This window comes from Ranitomeya imitator, chromosome 3 (assembly GCF_032444005.1).
Source record: "Ranitomeya imitator isolate aRanImi1 chromosome 3, aRanImi1.pri, whole genome shotgun sequence".
In the NCBI taxonomy this organism is placed as follows: Eukaryota; Metazoa; Chordata; class Amphibia; order Anura; family Dendrobatidae; genus Ranitomeya; species Ranitomeya imitator.
This window is the reverse complement of record NC_091284.1, coordinates 796,268,528-796,288,739: the sequence shown is the minus strand read 5'-3', so window position 1 is coordinate 796,288,739 and position 20,212 is coordinate 796,268,528. Positions and strand designations below refer to the sequence as shown.

At 40.2% G+C, this 20,212-nt stretch overlaps 1 protein-coding gene across 4 annotated transcripts in view; it reads left to right on the top strand.

Moving 5' to 3' along the window:
* Positions 1-5,149: 5,149 nt before the first annotated feature.
* Positions 5,150-20,212, top strand: part of LOC138671223 (collagenase 3-like) — an 89,039-nt gene continuing 73,976 nt past the window's right edge. For 3 of the 4 annotated variants that reach the window (XR_011319441.1, XM_069759201.1, XM_069759203.1), the window contains exons 1-5: positions 5,174-5,388; positions 7,718-7,947; positions 9,579-9,727; positions 9,806-9,931; positions 18,622-18,792. Coding sequence is in view for 3 of the 4 variants with exons in the window: in XM_069759201.1 (XP_069615302.1) it covers positions 5,263-5,388; positions 7,718-7,947; positions 9,579-9,727; positions 9,806-9,931; positions 18,622-18,792 (802 nt within the window). In the remaining variant the exon portion in view is untranslated. Of the gene's footprint in view, positions 5,389-7,717; positions 7,948-9,578; positions 9,728-9,805; positions 9,932-18,621; positions 18,793-20,212 lie in introns of all 4 variants that reach the window. The other variant, XM_069759202.1, reaches the window with a different exon arrangement.

Sequence of the window (20,212 nt, the reverse complement as noted above, 5' to 3'; positions counted from 1 at the left end):
CAGTGATCGGATGTAGGGGGTGAATGAAAGGTCAGAATCAAGGATGACCCCAAGGCAGCGGGCATGTTGCTTTGGAGTAATGGTGGAACCGCACACGGAGATGGCAATGTCAGGCAAAGGTAGGTTAGTAGAGGGAGAGAACACGAGGAGTTCAGTTTTTGACAGGTTTAGTTTCAGATAGAGGGAGGACATGATGTTAGAGACAGCGGTAAGACAATCACTGGTGTTTTCTAAAAAGGTCGGTGTGATATCAGGAGAAGAAGTGTATAATTGGGTGTCGTCAGCATAGAGATGGTACTGGAAACCAAATCTACTGATTGTTTGTCCAATAGGGGCAGTATACAACGAGAAGAGGAGGGGGCCTAGGACTGATCCTTGAGGAACCCCAACAGTAAGGGGAAGGTGAGAGGAGGAGGAACCAGCAAAACATACAGTGAAGGATCGGTCAGAGAGATAGGAGGAGAACCAGGAGAGAACGGTGTCCTTGAGGCCGATGGAGCGGAGCATAGTGAGGAGGAGCTGATGATCCACCGATGGAAATTATTGGCAATTATCAAGATACGCTCAATAAAGGAGTGGTTCTGCAGGTGGGGACCACAGACCACATCTCAGTACCAATGCTTTCTGACTGATGTTTTGGTCACTTTTGAATGTTGGTTGTGCTTTCACACTCGTGGTAGTATGAGACGGACTCTACAACCCACACAAGTGGATCAGATAGTGCAGCTCATCCAGGATGGCACATCAATGTGAGCTGTGGCAAGAAGGTTTGTTGTGTCTGTCTGTTAGCAAAGTGTCCAGAGGCTGGAGGCGCTACCAGGAGACAGGCTAGTACACCAGGAGACGTGGAGGGGGCTGTAGGAGGGCAACAACCCAACAGCAGGACCTCTACCTCAGCCTTTGTGCAAGGAGGAACAGAAGGAGCACTGCCAGAGCCCTGCAAAATGACCTCCAGCAGGCCACAAATGTGCATGTGGCTGCACAAACGGTTAGAAATCGACTCCATGAGGATGGTCTCAGTGCCTGACGTCCACAGATGGGGGTTGTGCTCACAGCCAACACCGTGCAGGATGCTTGGCATTTGCCACAGAACACCAGGATTGGCAAATTCGCCAATGGCGCCCTGTGCTCTTCACAGATGAAAGCAGGTTCACACTGAGCACATGTGACAGAGTCTGGAGATGCCGTGGAGAGCGATCTGCTGCCTGCAACATCTTTCAGCATGACTGGTTTGGCAGTGGATCAGTAATGGTGTGGGGTGGCATTTCTTTGGAGAGCTGCAGAGGTCTCCATGTGCTCGCCAGAGGTAGCCTGACTGTCATTAGGTACCAAGACAAGATCCCAGACCCCTTGTGAGACCATATGCTGGTGCGGTTGGCCCTGGATTCCTCCTAATGCAAGACAATGCCAGACCTCATGTGGCTGGAGTGTGTCAGCAGTTCCTGCAAGATGAAGGCATTGAAGCTATGGACTGGCCCGCCCGTTCCCCAGACCTGAATCCGATTGAGCACATCTGGGGCATCATGTCTCGCTCCATCCACCAACATCACATTGCACCACAGACTGTCCAGGAGTTGGCGGATGCTTTAGTCCAGGTCTGGGAGGAGATCCCTCAGGAGATCATCCGCCGCCTCATCAGGAGCATGCCCAGGCATTGTAGGGAGGTGATACAGGCACGTGAACGCCACACACAATACGGAGCATCATTTCCTTGTCTTGAGGCATTTCCACTGAAGTTGGATCAGCCTGTACCTTCATTTTCCACTTTGATTTTGAGCATCATTCCAACTCCAGACCTCCGTGGTATATTAGTTGTGATTTACATTGATCATTTTTAGGTTTTATTGTTCTCAATACATTCCACTATGTAATGAATAAAGATTTACAACTGGAATATTTCATTCAGTGATATCTAGGACGTGGGATTTTAGTGTTCCCTTTATTTTTTTGAGCAGTGTATATAAAATAAAACACAAACACATAGGATGCAATTGCTAATGTGCAAGAAATGGCAAAAGTATTCATAAGTGGAAATGGAGTACAAATACATTTCAAAAACGTGCATATAAAGTGTACATGTACAATAAAATAAAGGGGAGTGTAAACTAAGGAAATAGAAAGTAATAAAAAAAAGTTAAAAAAAGTAGAGAGTGTACAAAGTGTCTCTGAAAGCACAAAAAGCGTGAGTGTGCATTATCCCAATGAGTATGAAAAAATTACAGTAGAATAGAAGAGAAAAAGTAATTATACTCAGAAATGCACACAAGATGCAATATTGCAAACCATGTAGAAATGTGTAAGCTGTCACAGACGATACTACAAGAGTGAGTGTGCTATATCACCCAATGAATATGAAAACATTTTTTAGTAGAGTAAAATGAAACCACCATTTGTTGGTGTTCTGATGGAATCTCAATAATGAAATGAAAAAATTATGTGTTCAACCACATCTGATTTCATATACCTATATAACATATAAAACCTCTCAAATTGTAACTGTGATAGTGTGGGGGAAAAGGAAAAGATAAAAAGAAGACAAATAGGATAACAATGTGCTAAAATTGTGATGGAACAATGAGAAAATATGTACAGTACATAGAAGTGCACAGTGTGCAATAGTAATGTAGTTATTCACAAACCTGCAGATGATCAGACTATTATCATGGTAATATACTGCAGTTATACACTGCTGATCAAGGGTCAAATGAGACGTACAGGGGTCTATAGTCCAAAGACTTGGTATAATGTTTGATTGTCCCGTATTTGAGGTAGAATAGTGTGTTATTCAGAATCCCTCACATATTTAGAACTTCATTTCAAAAGTGTGCAGTGTGCTGCCCTTTTTACTTAACTATATACGAGTTGGCGACTCTGGGTTCAGCACCTGTTCACACTCAGTCTATGTTTGGATGTGCAGGTCAGGTTTTTGAAATGTATTCTTTAGCCTTCTGATCGTGCACTCCCCGCCTCCTAGCCACAGGTGTTTTAATTATAGTAGGTCCAATACCCCTCCACAGAAAGAGAGAATTTGAGTCCAAGAAGAGGTTTCACATGTACCCATTCAGATGGAGACGTTTATTCTCGGTGAGGTAGGTCAAGCGTAGGACCTCGTATAAGAGAGATGCCGTAAAGTGGCTACGAGGTACACATAAATATGGCCATTTTTATGCGCTAAAAGCTCTCATTTTTCATATTTCTAGTGCAGTAATGCAGTTCAAATTTCGTGTTTTCAAGTTTGCATGTTTTGGCGCTGCAGTGTGCTGCCCTTTTTACTTAAATATTTAGAACTTCAGACTCAAGGTTGTATCTAACATTTTGGACGTCATCCAGAAGGATTTCCACATTCAAGAATGGACACAAATGGTGAACCATCCCAGGACCACCGATGGTGCATTAATGAAAGAATGGAAAAATTAATAAACAAATAAAATACACAAGAGAAAGATTTAAAACAAAACCACAATAAAATTATAACTAGATGACAGAGTGGTCAGAGAAAAGGAACAAAGCTGTTGTGTTTGCTTAACCCCTTTCTGACATTAGGCATAATAAAATGTCCATGTGACCTGGGCCTATTTGACCAGGGATGGATAATTATACCTGCGCTATCGCCCACGCTCCAGAGTTAGAGCACCGGAGACAGGAACAGAAACAGAGAACCAGGAAACGGGACCAAGGTGAGTATGTGGTGTTCTTTTTTTTCATGTGTATGGGATGTTTGGGTGGGCATGGGGAGGCTATGGGGGTGACCTGCTGCTGCAAATGGGGGTGACATGCTGCACATGGGGAGGCTATGGGGGTGATATGTTGTACTTGAGGAGGCTACGGACCTGTCATGCTACACATGGTGAGGCTATGGTGGCATCATGTTGCACATGGGAAGCCTATGGGGGTGTCATGCTGCAATTGGGGAGGCTGTGTGGGGCTAATGCTGTATATGGGGGAGGAAGGTGTGGGGATCATGCCACATATGGGGGAGGCTGTGTGGAGCTCATGCCACATATGGAGGAGGCTCTTGCAGGACATAAGGGGCTGAGGGGGGCTCATACGATATACATAAGTGGGTGTACTTGGGATCAAATGATATATAGGGGGATGTCAGCATACTTAATTCTGCTCAATATTAAGAGATACAATTAATATTAATATAATTATCAATAATGTAATAATTATAATATATCGATATTAATATTGAGTAGAATTAATTTTGGCCTATTGGTTCGGCCCTCCACAACAGTTACGGTCTCTAATGTGGCCCCTTGGGAAAAATAATTGCCCACCCCTGGACTAGAGGATGGCAACTCGGACCTATACTGCTTAAAAGGCCTTCAAGCACTTCATGTTCCTCCTAAAGAACTGAACAGCAGAGTATGAATTACCTACAAAATGGAAAGTGTGCTGAAAAAAGGAAAGATCCAAGAGTGAGTAAAATAAACCATGAAATACAAACTAAATTTTAAAGTTTATACTGTTAGAAAATATGCTGCCTACATCCTAAAAAGAAACAGAAGATAGGTGCAGAGCAGAGACCAGAAACAGCTAAGAGATAAACCCTAGCTGGAAATTCACTGACTGGCTTTAAACTACAGCAGGATGGCAGAACATTCACATGAAACTATCACCAGCAGGGGGACAGAATATAAAGCTGCACCCAAATGGTGATAGGGCAGACAAATAAAAACACCTTTGCTATGCTAAGCAGACTGCAGCCAGAAGAGCAGAATCTAAACACCGGGGAAAAAGATGTGTCTGCTGTGGCTCGGCAGACAGAGAAGCTGACTACAAAACACAGGCTCAAGGGTGTGAATCCAGGAACATGACAGTGTCATAATGAACGTGCAATTGTTTTTTTTTTTGTCTTTTTAATTTCAAGAAAATATTATCTTCAAGGGCTTCATTATTTTCATTACAACCACCATGAATAAGTCAGCTCATGCTCTGAGTAATAGATTCGTCAACTCTCGTGTCCTACAATTAACCTGCATGCTCCTCTAGTTTAATGATAAGGTTCATGTACAAGAATGTTTGCCTAAGGGGCCTCTGCCATTCGGAGACAAAAGAACACAAAAATGTAGCCTGCAGGCTTGTGTCATTCCAACATGTCATTCCGACAGGAAGAGAATTGCGCAAACCCTCCACTAATATTTACATTCAGCTTGAAGAATGAGACATTTACAGTATGCCGGGAATAAAAAAAACACAGTGACGAAAAAAGAAAAATAGAAATCTTAATACAAAAGTGGACGTTAATGAGAAGGCAGCATGGGTCTTCAGTGGTTCTTCATACCATGTCTCCTAGTGAAGCTCCGCATTGTTGAGCTGGTACCTGTTACAGAAGGAGGCCATGAAGGTGTAGGCATCACCAAGACGGACTTGATAAAGGCTCAGGTAAGTGTCTGATGAAATGTTTATGTTTATAAATAGTTATTAAAGCCCGTTATGTAGGATTGTAATTACTTTCTCCAGAAAACAACCCAAAACATTGGTCCTCACCTTAAAAAGCTCTCCACAGTGCTGCACTGTCTTATATTCTCACCTTCTATCAATTTCTGCTTTTTCCTTATTGATCTTCACTGTAGAGTTCATCCAAATGGCTTCTGCACAAGACCAATTTTATAGGACAAGTGTTATCAGTGGTTTTCACTCGTACATATGATATTCTTTGGGACTATTCACATGTCCAATTGTTTCCTCGGACTGAGTGGTCCACTGAAGAAATCGGAGACATGTCCGAGTTTGATCCAAGAATCGCATCAAGCAACGCAAGTCTACGTTCCCGTGAAAAAAATCAGACCACATTCGGAGGACATCCGAGTGCGGTCTGATTTTCATGGAATGACAGAATGGAGAGGATGGAGAAACTTTTTTTTTCTCTTCACGTCCAAAAAAAACTGATGAAACTCTGATCAAACTCTGATCACAGTCTCATCAGAGTATTCAGACCGTTTTTCTTGGATATGGAGAAAACGGTTATGTGACCCTATACTCAGGAAGAGAATACACATGAAGATAATCGCGAGCCCAAATTTTTCTAGCTGTAGTTACCTACCCCCCACTGAACTGATAGTCACCCCTGTTTGGACTAATGTTTGTAAGGCAGACTGGCTAAGATTAGGACTGGACCTTAAAAATTAAAAAAAGGTTATTCTAGTTACTTCTAAGATTGATATTTTGCTTTCACCCAAGTCGTAGTCTCATTTTTCTAACACATCACATACTCAGACACTAGAGAATGCAAATCCGATAGGGCACAGTGATACCTTTTAGAACTGTATTAATAGTTGTAGGCAACTTGTAGAATCTGTTAAAGGGATTGTCCAAGCAGTTAAGGAATGTAATTAGAAGCAGGAAATGCTCCAAAAAGTAAACAAGTGCTCACTTGTAAAATCCCTGGAGGTCTCACCAGCCTTTGGTTTTAAGTTTAGGTTGCATATCTTAACCCCTTAGTGGCATAACCAACGTAGACTTAAAAATCAATCATTGTCCATCACTCAGTTACAGTGGTCATAACTTTTTTTTAATCTTTTCTTCAATCTAGCTGTATTGCAGACCTCTTATTTTAAGAGACAAATTGAAGGTTATACAGGAAACATTTTGGGGTGCCTTTAATGGGTAACATTTCTCCTTATGGAGAGTGGCATGCCAATGTAAGGAGACTTATAGGCCATGCAATGCTCCTCTGGGAAATTAAACATGTAAATTACCTCTTCAGTGTGGAAGAGGACTTAATGTCTAATGCCAACTATTGGATCTAGCAATCCTAAAAGTTAATATTGAGCCTTCAATGAGTCTTGCCATATGATTTAAGAAAAAAGTCAAACTAAATTTGCAGACACGTGTTTCGGGGTGTTGCCCCTTCTCAGTGCAAAGCTTGATATCTGATTTGGCTGCATGAGTGGCTTCTGACTGGGATCTAAGCAGTAACGTTTCTCCTTATGGAGAGTGACGAGCCAGTGTATAAAGGCTTATAAGTCATGCGATGCTCCTCTGGGAACTTAAATATGTAATTTTCACACTAGCCTATACCTTTTATTAATATTTAGGGGGGGATGGAAAAATAAAAAGCAATTTGTACTGTTTTTTTTTTCAGGATTTATTTTTACAATGTTCACCAAGTGGTATAAATAATATGTTTCCTTTATTCTATGGGCCGTTATGATTGAGTGATACCAAGTTTATAATGCTTTTTTATATTTTATACCAATGCACAATAGTAACACGTTTATTTTAGTTTTGTTGCATTCGGTAGACCTAGCTGGTCTTTTTCATTACCTTTGATTGATTTTAATTCTTGTTTTTTGAAGGCAAACGTAACAGAAGTCTATGCACCCAACATGAAATTAGGCTTAGTGGACAATCTGAAACTGCAATTTTTTTCATAAATAACAAAAAATAATAATAATTAAAATAAAAAATGATTTAACATAAAAACCTTAATCACATTTTTTTTAGTCTCACACAGCCAAATCAGATTTTATACTTTGCACTGATGAGGGGCAATACCCTGAAACACTGTGTCTGCAAATTGAGAATCTGGTTTGGCTGTAAGTCTCGTCAGCCTGATGCCATCCCTAGCTTTCACACTCCACGAGGAGAATTGTTACCCTTTAGTTACCTTTTTTTAACATAATTTTTAGTTCCACTAGGGAACCTGACCCTTTAACGCACTAATTGCAATATTTTTGTGTAATGGCATTTATTTGTTGCTCTATATCAGGAATACATAGAACGATTTTACAATGCATTTCCTGTGTCGAGAAGACTTGCCGATCCAATGGAAGAGAAAATCAAGGCCATGCAAGATTTTTTTGGTCTTAACATCACTGGGAAAATAAACAAGGAAACTCTACAGGTTATGAAGAAACCCAGATGTGGGGTCCCTGATGTCCAGAGATTCAGCCATTTTCCTGGGAAACCTAAATGGCAAAAAACATCTTTGACCTACAGGTAGATTTTGTGCATTTCAGAACAGAAGAAAACACTTTTTTTCTTGCAAATTTATTTGAAACTTAACTATGTAGAGTATTCCCATTTTTCGTGCTCATGTTTTATGTAGTGAGGTTTCCATGATTTTCTTGGTTTGATAAATACACCACCTGCCCACATAAAATAGATTTTTAAAAAATATACTAGCTGTTAAACCTACGTTTTTGGTTCTGCTCTTGGTCCTCTGAGCTCCGGTGTGACTATGTATCCACAGTAATACAATGAAGAAAAATCACAGCACTCTTGGATAGGTGCTCAATTAGAGTTCAAAACCAATGAAAAATATCAAAAACTTGGCACTCAAAGAAATTTTGGAACAAATTTCACGATTTTAATTGCAGTCTATAAATATTTTTTGTTCTTATTTTATTTCAGCAGCATCTCTGAAATACTCAAGGGAGGTGCTGGAATAAAATAAAAATTAAAAAAAATATTTATGGACTGCAATTAAAATAAAGAAATTTGTTCCAAAATTCCACTGAATGGCAAGTTTTTTTTGTCTTTTAAATTCGTCGTACAGTTCCAGAGATTTGGGCCTTTTAATTTAGTGCAATGTTTTATGATCTTCATAAGGGGGCGTCATTCACTGGATCCTCTGGGGCGTGTCTTCAGGCTACTGTGCATTATTCCCATGTGATCAATGCCTCATTTTAAATACTATAAAAATTTGTACTAAATTAAAAAGGCCCATATGTCTGGAGCAGAATGATGGATTTAAAAAAAAAATACAAAACACAAAAAAACAAAATATTCAGGGGAGCAGCGAGAAGAAAATTAACATAAAAAAGTGCCACTTTTCTCCTGGTGACAGGTCCCCCTTAAATTCAAGCTCTATTTATTTAAGACAGAAATACTTATCTCCTGTGCTTGTCTGTGATGCAGCCTTGGGTCATTAGTAGCAAGGATGTATATCATAGGTCCTTAGCTACTAATGTACCAGACTGCAAAGATGTATGAGATACATTCTTTGCAGCAAAAGGGTTAAAGTAGTTTAAAGATTATTCCGGTTGCAAGGAGAAAATGCCAATTTTCTTCAGTCCACTCTAAACGTGTTAACCTATAGAAATTGGTGGGGTTTCGATGACTGGGACCATAAATTATTGCAAGAATGAGGGTTCAAAGTCGTTTGTGAAAGAGGAGCAATGTTTTTGGCTTTCTTTGATTGTGCCATAATCAGTGAATGGAGTAGTAGGGTGCATGCTAGACCACAGCTTCGATTCAACCCCCCTGTTCTAGTGATCAGTGGGAATCCTATCGCTCAGACCTCATCGATCTACCCGTTGTCAGAGAAGTAGCTTGCTGAGGTGTTGACATAAGCAGTCAGCCAGACCCTTTTCCACACAGTTCTGGTCATGTCCACACAGGAGATAATGTCCCACGTCAGGCTCAAACCTGAGGAGGACCGGACAGATCCCAGGACTAGTCTTGTGTTATTTCTTTTCATTTGACCCCTACTTACTTATATCACTTATATCTAGAGAAGTGAGCAGATTTGTAAACTACAACCATGGAAACATATAGGTCTACATTGAATTTTGCATACAGGAAATGGCACAATGTTTTTAATCAAGTTTTTATACCCCTTTTTACAGAGTTGTTAACTACACTCCAGATATCACCGACTCAGAAGTAGATTACGCCATTGCGCAAGCTCTTGGGCTCTGGAGTGAAGTTACTCCCTTGAATTTCCGTCAAATTTATACTGGTGAAGGTGATATTATGATATCTTTTGGGTACAAAGGTAAGTTTAAATGCAAATTACATTTGCTTTGTGAAATGTACAACTAATTGTTAAACTTGGATTGTATTTCTTGCCCAGACCATGGGGATTTCTTTCCATTTGATGGACCACTTGGAATTTTGGCACATGCTTTCTCACCAAGCAATGGAATTGGTGGAGACACTCACTTTGATGAAGATGAAACATGGACACTGGGTCACCAAGGTAAGAATATTACTGCAACAATTATAAGGTTTCCAAATTAATGATGGGCTGACCCATGGATGTTCGGGACTGTCGTGTTCCACCAAACTAAAAAAAAATGATACCAAATGAATGGGGATGCCAAAAGGAGAGCAATTCAGAGCAATGATTTATAAAACAAACTTTAATTGCCATAAATAATACAAAAACATATATCAAAATATTACATTATCTAATGACTAGAGCACAGGATGAATGTCCCAGGAATGCTGGAAAAGCGCCCATCCCCCCGCTCCCCCAGATGTAAATACCCTTGTAATGGTATGCATAAGAAAAAGCACCTACACTATCCAACCAAGGTCACCCCAAAGCAGTGGGATTCTATAGTAATGCCATTAAGTATGGTGGTGGAAAAAGGGTGCTAGCACTTACCACTACACAGAGGTAGGGGGGCGGTCGGGCGATGGTCCCCAACGCACGTTTCATGGCCACCAGTGCCACTTCCCCCTGTGTAGTGGTAAGTGCTAGCACCCTTTTTCCACCACCATACTTAATGGCATTACTATAGAATCCCACTGCTTTGGGGTGACCTTGGTTGGATAGTGTAGGTGCTTTTTCTTATGCATACCATTACAAGGGTATTTACATCTGGGGGAGCGGGGGGATGGGCGCTTTTCCAGCATTCCTGGGACATTCATCCTGTGCTCTAGTCATTAGATAATGTAATATTTTGATATATGTTTTTGTATTATTTATGGCAATTAAAGTTTGTTTTATAAATCATTGCTCTGAATTGCTCTCCTTTTGGCATGGTTTGTTTTGAGCTGATTTGGTGAGGTCGGGGTCTTTTGGCGTATTTACTGCCAGACCTCGTGCGCTCACAATATGTATCTGGGAGTTTTGTATTCAAATGAATGGGGAGCCCAAATATATAGCGTTTCCCACACTGTCATCTGTGTGACAGCATGGTAACATAGCCGGTCAGAGCATTGCAGATGCCACGCTGTCATCTGTATGAGCCAGCAACTCTGACAGGCAGTGAAGAGGTTACCACCAGTCAAGCATCAACTGATGAGAGTACTACAAACACTCTCCATTACTAACCCCTTGACTTGATGTCAGTGAACATATAACAGCTGACAAAAGCCAAAACTATTACCCCTTTTGCCACCACACCAGGCCAAGGGGGGAGAGCCAGGCAAAGCGCCAATGCGTTTAATAGATGTGCCTTTTCTGGGGCATCTGTGGGCTGCTATTTTAAGGCAGAGGAGGGCCAATATTCATGGCCTCTTCCCTGTCTGAAAATACCAGCCCTCAGCTGCCTGCTTTAGCTTGGCTGGTTATCAAACATGGGAGGGACTATACACTTTTTTGGATTATTTATTTTTGATAACCAGCCAAGATACAGCTGAAGGCTGCGGCTCATAGCTGTCAGCTTTACCTGAACTGGTTATGAAGATTTTTGTTGTTTAATTATTTTTTTTTACATACTGCACCTGAGCTTACTGTACATGTATTTTTGGAATCAATAAATAAATAATTGGAAAAAAAATGGTGTGGGATCCCCCTTAATTTTCCTAACAAGCTGAGGGAAAACTGACAGCTAAGGGCTGGTACTATTTTGGTCAATATCCAGGAAGCTTCCCAGGCTAATAATATCAACTATTAATATCAGCTCATAGCTGTCTGCATAGCCTTTACTGGTTAGTAAAGGAGGGACCTCCCAAAAAATGACATCGGGTCCTCCCAATATTACTAACCAAAGGCTAAACAGACAGCTGTGGGCTGATGTTAACCCCTTAACAACGTTGGGTGTAATAGTACGCCCACATCGCACTCCTTCCTTTTGATGTGGGCTCCAGCAGTGAACCCACATCTTGCCTGGCACATGTCAGCTGTTTTGAAGAGTTGTTGATATGTGTCACGATCCACACGTGGCTATTAACCCATTAAATGCCACAGTCAAATGATGACAGCGGCATTTAATAAAATAATAATCTTTATTTATATAGTGCCAACATATTCTGCAGCGCTTTACAGTTTAACAATTTCAAACATAACAGTCATAAGTAACAACGTTAACAATACAATAACACTGGTTAACGCAATTTTTCTGGTAAAAGGTTTTAAAACATATTTTAAGTCAATTGGGCTGCTGATTACGAATATGAACTCCGCTTTTGGCTATCACATCAGGATTTCGAGATATTTTCAATTTTTACTCCTAATGTCTTATGATAAAAACACATGATTTTCGGTACTACATTTTGTATATTTTTATATCAAGGAATAACAAAGATTACAACGTCTATGAACAGCAAATCAAATATACTTACAGAATTAAACTGCAAAATATAAAAACACATATATATGGCGCACAGATGAATGACAAATGGCAGTTATTGGAACTTTCTTTTATTGGCTGATCTGTGATGTACAGCTTCTGGGTTGTCTCTCATCAAGCTCCAGCAATAGTCGGCCATCATATGTGAGTCCCACCGGCCTTGATACCATTCTTCCATTGTTTTAATGTCCTGATGAAAACACTCCCCTTGTTCCTCGCTCACATCCCCAAGGTTCTCTGGAAAAAAGTCCAAATGGCTGTGTAAATAGTGAATCTTGATACTCATTCTCCATCCATGATGTCGCGGACTCATTAGTAGCTCTTCCACAATCTCTTCTTAGTTGTCTGCTTTCTTATTCCCTAGAAAATTCTGCACCACATTACAAAATGCATTCCAAGCTCTTTCTTCTGTCTCATTCATTGATGTGATAAAATTTGGGTCTCTCATAAGTGATCTTATTTGAGGTCCATCAAATATTCCAGCCTTTTTCTTCTCTTCACTAAGACCAGGAAAAGTTGAACATATATAGTTAAAGCATTCTCCACTGTGATTGAGAGCTTTGACGAACTGCTTCATCAATCCAAGTTTTATGTGTAAGGGAGGAAAGACAACGTCCTTCCTGTCCACTAGAGGATCATGGATGACATTCTTATCGCCAGATGCCAAACTCTGTCGCTGAGGCCATTCAGTTTTCACCCAATGCTCTGCTGTAGCTCTACTGTCCCAGTAGCACAGAAAACAAGGGTGTTATCATTACAAATGGGAATTATGCATGTTCAAAGAAAACAAAGATATTCTCACATTTATTGGGAGACTAAATGAAAACTAAATTTACCTTAGTGAACCGTATAAACCGACACTTTTCATACACAACTTATATTTATCATGGAATTCATAAAAATGGGCTATATACCTATAACGCAAAAACGTGATGTGATAGAGAAATTATACGATCAGATTTGAATTCAGCACCCTCAAATTAGTCTAAAACTGTTCTTAACGTTCATGCCAGAAATTTTTTTCTTTTTTTGTAGACCAGTGTTATTAAAGCAAAATTTAATATTCACTTCCAGCAATTGAGCCAGAAATCTGCCCATCAGTGATCCCCGTGACTTGATCGCAGGTCGCCGATGGGTTGGCATGACAACCAGAGGTCTCCTGGAGACCTCTATGGTTGCTACTGCCGGATTGCTATGAGCGCCGCCCAGTGGTCAGCGCTCCTAGCAAGTGAGGTTTAAATCACCCCCCAATCAAAATAAAACAATGAAAAAAAAATCAAACCTATACATATTTGGTATTGCCACGTTCATAATCGCCCGATCTATCAATAAAAAAAAGGATTAGCCTGATTGCTAAACGGCGTGGCGAGAAAAAAAATCAAAATGCCAAAATTACGTTTTTTTGGTCACCGCAACATTGTATTAAAATGGAATAACGGGCGACCAAAAGATCGTATTTGCACAAAAGTGGTATAATTAAAAACATCAGCTCGGCACGCAAAAAAATGTTGGAATTTTTTTTACCACTTAGATAAAAGAGAACCTAGACATGTTGGGTGTCTATGAACTCATAATTACGACTTGGAGAATCATAATCGCATGTCAGTTTTAGCATTTAGTGAACCTAGCAAAAAAGCCAAACAAAAGACAAGTGTGGGATTGCACTTTTTTTTTTTTGCAATGTTTGCAATTTCATCGCACTTGGAATTTTTTTCCCGTTTTCTGTTACAAGACATGATAAAATCAAAGGTATCGTTCAAAAGTACAACTCGTCCCGCAAAAAATAAGTCCTCACATGGCCATATTGATGGAAAAATAAAAAAAGTTATGGCTCCGGAAAGAAGGGGAGAGAAAAATGAAAACGAAAAAAGCAATGGTGGTTAAGGGGTTAATGGAAAAATTCATAAAAACAGGCACAACGCGGACAATGTACAGACCCTAGAGAGCTACCAACCGACGCGTTTCGACACTTCGGTCTTAATCGTGGATAGTATAGATTGCCAGACTGGAGGCTCAAAAACCTTTCGTGAAGCAAACGGGAAAAAATCAGGGCTAGTTGTTAGTTACATTTATTCACCTTGAGTTTTAATTCTTTGTGAAATCTGGCGCTTAGTCTTGGCTCTTCCCACTTGCCCTGGCAACTGGGATAATAGTGTTGAGGTTCATGTCAGCTTTGTAATATCAGCCAACATCAAGACCAGGGGTTAGTAAAGGAGAGGCATCTATAAGACACCCCATTACTAAGACTAAAGACACATTCAGAGAAAAGTCCTGTAATTGAAAAAATACAAAATACCACAATAACCCTCTTTTACCCATTTATTACAAAAATCACAGTATTCCTCACCTGTCTGCTGATAATCCATATGTCCCATGACATGATCAAACTCTGCTACATCTGGATGCATTGTTGAGCGATGGTGTGATGTGACCGCTCAGCAGCTGTGTGTGCAGTGAAGTCATTAACCCCTTTACCACCTTGGGTTTTCTGTTTCCGTTTTTTTCTCCCCTTTTTCCCAAAGCCATAACTTTTTTTTTTTTTTTCTATCACTATGGACATGTGAGGTATTGTTTTTTGTGGGACGAGTTGTACTTTTGAACGATATCATCGATTTTAGCATATATTGTACTAGAAAATGGGAAAAAAAATTCCAAGTGCTGTGAAATTGCAAAAACAAAAATGCAATTCCACAATTGTTTTTTTTTACCATCTGCACTAAATTCTAAAAATGACCTGCCACTATGATTCTCGAGGTAATTATGAGTTTGTCGATACCAAACATATATAGGTTCTTTTTCATTTAGGCTGTAAAATAAAAATAACAAATTTGTCAAAACAAAAAAATGGCACCATTTTCCGAGACCCGTAATGTCTCCTCTTTTGGGATCTGGGGCTGGGTGAGGGCTTATTTTTTACAAGCCAAGCAGACGTTTTTAATCATACCATTTTGGGATAGATACAATGTTTTGATCGCCCTTTATTGTATTTTATTTCAATGTTGTGGCGAGCAAAAAATAAATGTAATTCTGAAATTTTTCTTTTTTTTCTCGTTGCGCTGTTTATCGATCAGATTAATTATTTTTATATTTTGATAGATCGGGCGTTTCTGAATGCAGAGATACCAAATATGTTAGGACATAACAGCTAATCAGAACAGCAGTCATGTACCAGAAAAGGTGCGGGCTCAAGGCCGGAGACCGCACCAAAGAGGAGGTGCTGCTGGTGTTTCTTGTTGGCGATAGACTCATTTGGATGTTCTGACATTCTGTTGATGTTTGGAGCCAGTTTGTGAGATTCCTGCTGAGGATTTTTGCTCGACTGTGCCTTTGCTATACTTTGCACCTATCTTCGGTTTATCATTAGGAAGCAGGCTGTATATTTGTTAACAGTACTTGCTTTATTCTTTGTTTGGTATTTCGTTATTTACTTTACTCCCTCTGGAATCTACTTTTTGTTCAGCACACTTCTCCTCTTGTAGGTAATTCCCACTCTGCTCTTTCTTTGAGTTTTCTTTAGAAACAACTTGATGCAACTCGACGGCTGTTTAGGCAGTCTAGATCTAAGTTGCCCTCTCCTAGTCTGTGGCTAGGGCACTCCCTGCACCCACAGGCATCACTAGGGACTGAGGACTCAGGATATCTAGTCTGTACAGAACCTGGCAGGGTCATTTGCAGTTTTTTATTGCATAGTAATGTTCAAAATAATAGCAGTGTGTTCAAAAAATTTGTTAATCACAAAATCTTTATACTAGTTTTTATTTTCATGCATTGGGAACATTTCACGCTCTTTTCCAATTCACAACATGAAGAGAAATGCATATAATTTTAACTAATTTACAGAAAATAACAATGAAAAAGAGTATTGGGCTGTTCTAAAAAATTAGCAGTGTCGGCATTTGTCTTTACAAAATCACAACATGTACTATTTTTGAGCATTAAGCATTCCTGTGAATCAGTAATCTAATATTTAGTTGTATACTCACAGGTTTTTTAGAACTTCTTCACATCTATGTTGCAAAGAGTCAACCAACTTCTGGCACCTGTCAACTGTTATTCCAGCCCAGGATGCTTTGACTACATCCCACAATTTTTTGGCATTTTTTGGCTTTGCCTCAGAAACAGAATTTTTAATGTCGCCCCACAAGTGTTCTATCGGATTAAGGTCCAAGGATTGGGCTTGCCACTCCATAACCTCAATTTTGCTGGACTGGAACCAAAATTTTTGCTCTTTTACTGGTGTGTTCAAGTCGATGTCTTGTTGAAACACCCATTTCAAGGGCATATCCTCTTCAGTATAAGACAACATGACCTCTTCAAGCATTTTAATACTTGAAAACTGTTCCATGATTCCTGGTATGCGGTAAATAGGTCAGGCACCATAGTAAGAGAAACCTGCCCATATCATGATGCACTGTGGCTTGGATGCAGAGCTTGGTGGTCGTCTGATGAACTGTCTGCGGCCCTTGGACCCAAAAAGAACAATTTTACTTTCATCAGTCCACAAAATGTTTGTCCATTTCTCTTTAGGCCAGTTGACGTGTTCTTTGGCAAATTGCATCCGCTTCAGTACATGTCTATTTTTTTAACAGTGGGACTTTGCGGGGACGTCTTGCTCAGAGATTAGCCTCACGCAGGCATCTTCTAACTGTCCGAGGACTCACAGGTAGCTTGAGACTGTCGTTGATCATTGGCTGAGCCTTTGCCATTTAGGCTATTCTGCCATCCGTTCGAATGGTAGTCTTCAGATTTCTTCCACGTCTCTGTTTTTTATTTCCATTTTAAAGCATTGGAGATCATTTTAGCTGAACAGCCCATCATTGTCTGCACTTCTTTATCAGTTTTACCCTCTCCAATCAACTTTTAATCAAAGTACACTGTTCTTCTGAGCAATGTCTCGACCGACCCATATTTCTCAGTCTTTCAAGGAGAAATGCATGAACAACATGTCCTGACTTCACCCTTAAATAAGGGCCTCCGGATTCTCGCCTGTTTCTTCACAGAATGATTGCCCTCACTAATTGATCTCCACACTGCTATTATTTTGAACACCTCCATTCACTTAATTATTCGAATACACAGACTCAAAAACCTGCAGATCATGAATGCGGAGTCTGGTGGTTTTCTTAGAATCTACTGCCCCAACTGGTAAATTTTTTGCCATTGGTATATAATTTATACCAAAAGCAGTGATAAATCTGCTTAGTCATATTGGACTGCTGGTATTTTGAACACTACTGTATGACCTATTTTCTCGAGTGAGTTGCTACCCTGGCATAATAGCTCATTAGTGCAGAATTGAGCATATTTTTCTGAAAAGATATATTACAAAGCTTCTTACATTTAATTTCTCTTGTATTGATTCATGCAAAGTTTGTTGAAATGATAGCGACCATTTAAGAATAAATTGACAACTGAATATTACTAGATGGAGATGTGTCAGACATAAGAACATAGTAACATAGTAACATAGTAACATAGTTAGTAAGGCCGAAAAAAGACATTTGTCCATCCAGTTCAGCCTATATTCCATCATAATAAATCCCCAGATCTACGTCCTTCTACAGAACCTAATAATTGTATGATACAATATTGTTCTGCTCCAGGAAGACATCCAGGCCTCTCTTGAACCCCTCGACTGAGTTCGCCATCACCACCTCCTCAGGCAAGCAATTCCAGATTCTCACTGCCCTAACAGTAAAGAATCCTCTTCTATGTTGGTGGAAAAACCTTCTCTTCTCCAGACGCAAAGAATGCCCCCTTGTGCCCGTCACCTTCCTTGGTATAAACAGATCCTCAGCGAGATATTTGTATTGTCCCCTTATATACTTATACATGGTTATTAGATCGCCCCTCAGTCGTCTTTTTTCTAGACTAAATAATCCTAATTTCGCTAATCTATCTGGGTATTGTAGTTCTCCCATCCCCTTTATTAATTTTGTTGCCCTCCTTTGTACTCTCTCTAGTTCCATTATATCCTTCCTGAGCACCGGTGCCCAAAAATGGACACAGTACTCCATGTGCGGTCTAACTAGGGATTTGTACAGAGGCAGTATAATGCTCTCATCATGTGTATCCAGACCTCTTTTAATGCACCCCATGATCCTGTTTGCCTTGGCAGCTGCTGCCTGGCACTGGCTGCTCCAGGTAAGTTACTTATCAAGAAGTAACAGTGTAGGACAGGGTGGAGATTCCTTTAGACAACGAAAACTGTAACACCCAGTTGTCAATTTATTCTGAATTAACATATTTTCAAGAGGAATAATAGAGGAATGCCAAGAAGTAAGTTCGTCCAGATAGTTATTTCACAAAGAATGTGACTATTAGCTGTCAAGAGAGGTACAAGCAATTTGTCTTTGTCTTTTTTCAGGAGTCAACATGTTCTTGGTTGCTCTTCATGAACTGGGCCATGCTCTGGGACTGGAGCACTCAAGATATGAGCAAGCCATAATGTATCCAACTCTATCTGACAATGCGTTTGTGGACCCAACCAAGTTTAAATTATTTAAAGATGATGTTGCCGGCATCCAAGCTCTGTATGGTAAACATTTTTTTTTACATATTTGTATGGTTCAGTTTTGCAAAACACTACATAGGGCCTCTCGTGGTAACAGACCTTCTCCAGACATGTACATTTTTCAAGTTCCCCAGCAAGCTTTAATGCTTTCTCAAGTCCACAGTTAACAATCTTCATTGTTCATTCCACTTGACGGAGAAAGAAGACTTGACCTCCTGTGTCATCTATTGGAAGTAACAATTCTAAAAGTCAATATTGACCCTGTAAAAAGCCTTGTCACATGACTTAGGATAAAAGCCAAACCAGAATCTCAATTCAACATGTTTCAGGGTGTTGCCCCTCCTCAGTACAAAGTATGAGATCTGAATTGACTTTATGCCTCTGACTGGAGTCTAAAGGGTAACATTTCACCTTATGGAGACTGACATGCCTTTCTGAAGAGACAATTTGCATATTTAATTTCCAAGAGGAGCATTGCACTGCCTTATAAGCCTCCTTACCCTGGCATGTCACTCTCCATATGGAGACTCCACTTGAGAGATTACACGGAGTCTGCACCAGCAGCCTCTTACAACCTAGAATACTAGGACTATTGCTATTTTATATCATCTGGGATTTTAGTATAAACCCTCCAACCATACAGACATTAGAAATTATGGTAAATGCTAAGCAACACTAGAGCACCAGGGATATTTAGCTCTGAACCTATAAATTAATTTAGAATTTTATACTATCTGGTGTATTAAAGGGAATCTGTTACCCCTGATATGTGTATGACCTATTAATATGGGCATACAGGTGATAGAAATGTTACCCTAGTCCTACCTGTATGCCTCATATTAATGGTCTTGCTGTTGATAAAGCTTATTTTCTTTCCTTATGTGTATAATTTCTTCCAGGATCCAGGGGGGCGGTGCCTGGAAGAAATCTCTGCCTCCTGCCTTCATTACAATATCATCCGCTTCCCATGAACGTCCATGCATTTTCCTGTATGGGAAGTGTATTCAGGCAAGTCACACATGGTTCCTAGCAATGACTATGCAGGGAGGAAGTGAAGAGAGCATTGTTGCGCACTCCAGAGGTCACTGGAGCGGAAGTCACTGGCACCTGCACAGAAGACTCCTGAATACACTGCCCATAGAAGGGAGGAAAAGGGTACGGATTGTGGAGGGAGTGCAGGGCGCAGGCGCGGGATTCCGGCACCACAACTGCACGTCACAGCGCACTTATGGGAGGGCAGGGATATTATAATGTAGACAGGAGGCAGAGATTTCTTCCAGGCACCGCATGCCCCAGAGCCTGGAAGAAATCATTACCATAAAGAAATAATATACGGTTTCTCAACAAGAAGACCGCTAATATGAGGGATACAGGCAGGACTAGTTTAACTTTCCTATTAACTGTATGCCCATTTTAATAGCTTATACACGCCCCAGTGGGTGAC